Below are 3,778 nucleotides of genomic sequence, written 5' to 3'. Positions count from 1 at the left end.
AAAAATTTATTTTTAGAATACTTGACAACTAAAAGTGAATGGAGGGTGTAATTTATTTGTGATTCACAATATGTGATTTCTGCAAATATTTCCAAAATTACCCTTGGAACAAACAGTCTATGAGTAGTTTGTTATATTTTCAACGGAAAAGGTCCAAATATGCCCTTGTACTATACGAAATTGAATACATTTGCCGTTCCTTAATACTTTAGCACATATATGCCCTTATCGACTTATCGTCATATAATTGGTACATATATGCCCTTACTCTTACATAGTTGGTCCATATATGTCCTTTTTGAAACGAAATCCACCCAAACTAATTAGCTCTTTCTTTAATTGTATTAAAGTATATTACAAACACTATCTCCTTTATATTAGTACTTTTTTTTCTTTACCTTTCTCTTTCTTTCTTCTCTTTTTTTCTCCCTTTATATATGGACCAACTATGTGACGGTAAGAACATATATGGGCTAAAATATTAACGAAGGGCAAATGTGCTCAATTTCGTATAGTACAAGGACATATTTGGACCTTTTCCATATTTTCAATGAGCAAATTAAGGTTAATATGGTCAATTTCATTATTAATTAACGCCAAAAGATAAATTTCTTTATGTGAAAAGAGTCAAAAAATCACTTAGAATGGACCGAAGGAGTATTATATCGTAACAGCTTGTCCCTCTGCGCGCACACAGAGGATTAGACATTTGGACAATTTAAACGAGCCTAATATCGAATAAATGTAGAATAAAGATAATCCAGCTTTGATATGGTGTTAAGAAAATTAACCTTGAGTTCTACTCAACTACAAAAGCAATCTCATTGATATAAAACAACAGTTCATTTCCTCAACAGTTAAAATATGAAACATTCAAATCCTTTGTGAATCAACTTTCATAATTAACAGCTCCCTTTTCTTTTCCAAAGCCCAGTCTTAGCACATATACAGTTAATGGCCCTTTTATATAATTAGATCTTTGACAATTTTCTTTGGCAATAATAACAACTAAAACAAGAAGAAGCTATTAGGTCACGGAACCACTTAATTGTTATTCTTTGTGGATAAGATTCTAAGATTTGTTATTATGGGCCAGATGACTACTTCCCATTTAAGAATCACCTTAAGTGGGTACCTGAATGGACTTTCTTGCACATTCGTTTACCAGTGTATACATTGTTATCAATATATACTTGATCGAAAGCAAGATAAATCAATATAAATCATCAGTAGTGCTTTCCAACTAGAAAAATGTGTGCAATAATTGATAACGATGTCTCTCTTTTTTTTCGGGGAAAAAACACCTTAGCTTTCGTGCCTTATCAACTTTGATCATGCGCAACTATTATAACTATTTAATATTCTTTTGTGACATAGATTTGTCTTTTCAACTTTGAATTTCCTTTGATGAACAGTTCTGAATACCTACTTCTGTAATTCGGCACCTCTACATATGGACTGTTTATTTAATTTAGAGTAGTTGATGTCAAATGTTTTATATTTAAAAATTACTATAATAAATACTCCTTCTGTTTGACTGAGCACGAAGTTTAAAAAAAATGAAAACTTTTGAAATTTGTGGTCCTAAACAAGTCAAAAAGGAGCCCAGAATATTTGTGTAGTTATAAAAGCTCCTCATTAAGAGTAAAATTATAAGTTTAAGCTAAATTATTACCAAATTTAAAAAAGAATCATTTTTTATAGAACGGACAAAAAAGAAATATGTTAACATAAACTGGAACAAAGGGAATATTTTTTTGTGGAAAATGTTCTATATGGAGAATCCATTATTATCATTTTTGGAAAAAAGAAAAAACAAAAAAGAGATTAGTTGGGTTTGAAGTAAGCTAACTTACACCATATGTGCATGATCGGGTGTTTTAATTAGAGTTTTGAGTAGTAAAGGTCGAACATAAAAGGGAAATTTGCACAAATATACAGCTCAAATATAACACACATTGCATATGTGTAGCCATCTATCTATTTTATATTTTAGAAACTAGAATGAGAAGAAAAAACCATTCATTCTAAAAATTTGTTCTACAATTATTGATTACAAAAGAAACCAAGAGAAACCGGGCCAGGCAAATTCATTGCATTTTGACGCTTCCACTATCCAATAACTATATATACACAACATATTAATTGTGTGAAAAAAAAATCTTATAAAAAATGTTTGGAAAGAAAAAGTAAAAAATAAAAGGACTCATAAGGCCAAACTCGTCCAAGTGAGTTGTCAGATCTAAACAAAGAAAAGGGGATGAAAATACAAAATTATCTAACTTGAAGTACTTGATCTTAAATAAGCAAAAGATCTTTCTCCTGTATCATCCTTATCCGTCCCGCAAAACAAACGTAACGGCGACTTAACTGACTTAACGGACTTCAGCAAATTCTTCGGTTTTTTCTCACCATTCTCCTCCTTTGGCGGACCGGGTTTATTAAACACAGGCGATGTCGGTGGAAACCGGAACTTGCTTAACCGGCCATCCAACGGTTCGAACCGGTACCCCGTGGTTGAACTTCTCTCTGGAGAAAACGGCATATCAGAACTTAAGTCTACCAATCTTTTGCGTACATCATCAGGTAACCTTAGAGTAAACCTCTCGAAATTGTCACCAGGTTGAATCAACGAGTGACCTGTGGAGTGAGATCGACTGAACATCCCAAAAATCTTTGGCCTTCTCGGTGTTGATTTTGGTGCAAGGTGCCGAAAATCGGGTGCCTTGCTTCTCGCCTTACTGCTACTATTTGGAGTAAGGGGGCCGTAGTTGGGTGTTTTATTTCTTGGTGTAGATTTCGTTGAACAAATATCAGTAGGCGTAGTTTGAGAAGACTGCTGGTTCATCACTTCTTGTGCACCAGCAGTCACGTGAATATCTATTACTATGTCGCTTCTTTCTGTTTCTTGAATTGTTTCTTGCTGTTTACCAGCAGGTTTTGTTTCGAGATTTGCACGGCAAACTGGGCAAGTGGTACGAAAGGCAAGCCAAGCATCAATACACTCAGAATGGAACACGTGGCAACAATTCGGAAGAAGGCGGAGAGTTTCTTCATCTTCGAACTTGTTTATGCAAACAGCACATTCTAGGATAGATTTGCCCAACTTTAGGGCTTTTACATCTGAATAGATAAATACTGGGAATGTTTCGATGATATTAGGGTCAAGTCCACGGGAAACAGGTCGGTGACGGAAGAAGTAAGAACCCATTGGTTCGTCGGGGTTCATGTGACGTATGTATAATGTGATGACAACTGCAATCACGAATAATACGACACAAGCGAGTACTATCGCTAACGCTGGGCTGATTTTAACATTTGAATCCAACGTTGATGGAGCTGAAGATGGTGTTGTCGCTGAGACTCTGCCAGTTTTGGCCATAGCGTAAAGCAAACACAAGAAGAAACCACAAATGATATTTCTCTTATGCTTCATTTTTCCTAAAAAAGTGAATACTACTATTAATCTGGACGCCGGCAGTGTTAACTTGTAGAGCGAAAAGGAGAGGAGCAAGGTGGATAGTTGTAAAGGCAAAAGGTAGATATACTGGATTTCTTTTCGATATACTATTTATACGGTTGAATGGTTAGGATTGAAAATAATCCTGTGTTACGCGGAATCTAACAAAATAAATTTTAAATAATGATAAACCAAATAACAAAACAAATCTTGAATAATGATAAACCAAATCACAAAAGAAAAATATAGCAAAAGAGACACAAACATTTAATATAGTTCCGTCAATTATCTACATTCACAGACAAAGATGAGCAATCC

The 3,778-nt window shown here is 34.4% G+C and overlaps 1 protein-coding gene across 1 annotated transcript; it reads right to left on the bottom strand.

Moving 5' to 3' along the window:
- Positions 1–2,005: 2,005 nt before the first annotated feature.
- LOC104233924 (RING-H2 finger protein ATL38-like) lies at positions 2,006–3,538 on the bottom strand. The gene has a single exon (XM_009787384.2). The coding sequence runs from the start codon at positions 3,434–3,436 to the stop codon at positions 2,279–2,281; it is 1,158 nt and encodes a 385-aa protein (XP_009785686.1). The 5' UTR covers positions 3,437–3,538; the 3' UTR covers positions 2,006–2,278.
- Between the last annotated feature and the right edge of the window lie 240 nt (positions 3,539–3,778).

This window comes from Nicotiana sylvestris, chromosome 10, assembly GCF_000393655.2.
Source record: "Nicotiana sylvestris chromosome 10, ASM39365v2, whole genome shotgun sequence".
Taxonomy (NCBI): Eukaryota; Viridiplantae; Streptophyta; class Magnoliopsida; order Solanales; family Solanaceae; genus Nicotiana; species Nicotiana sylvestris.
Note: the sequence above shows the minus strand (reverse complement) of the source record. Positions and strands in the feature narration are given on the sequence as shown.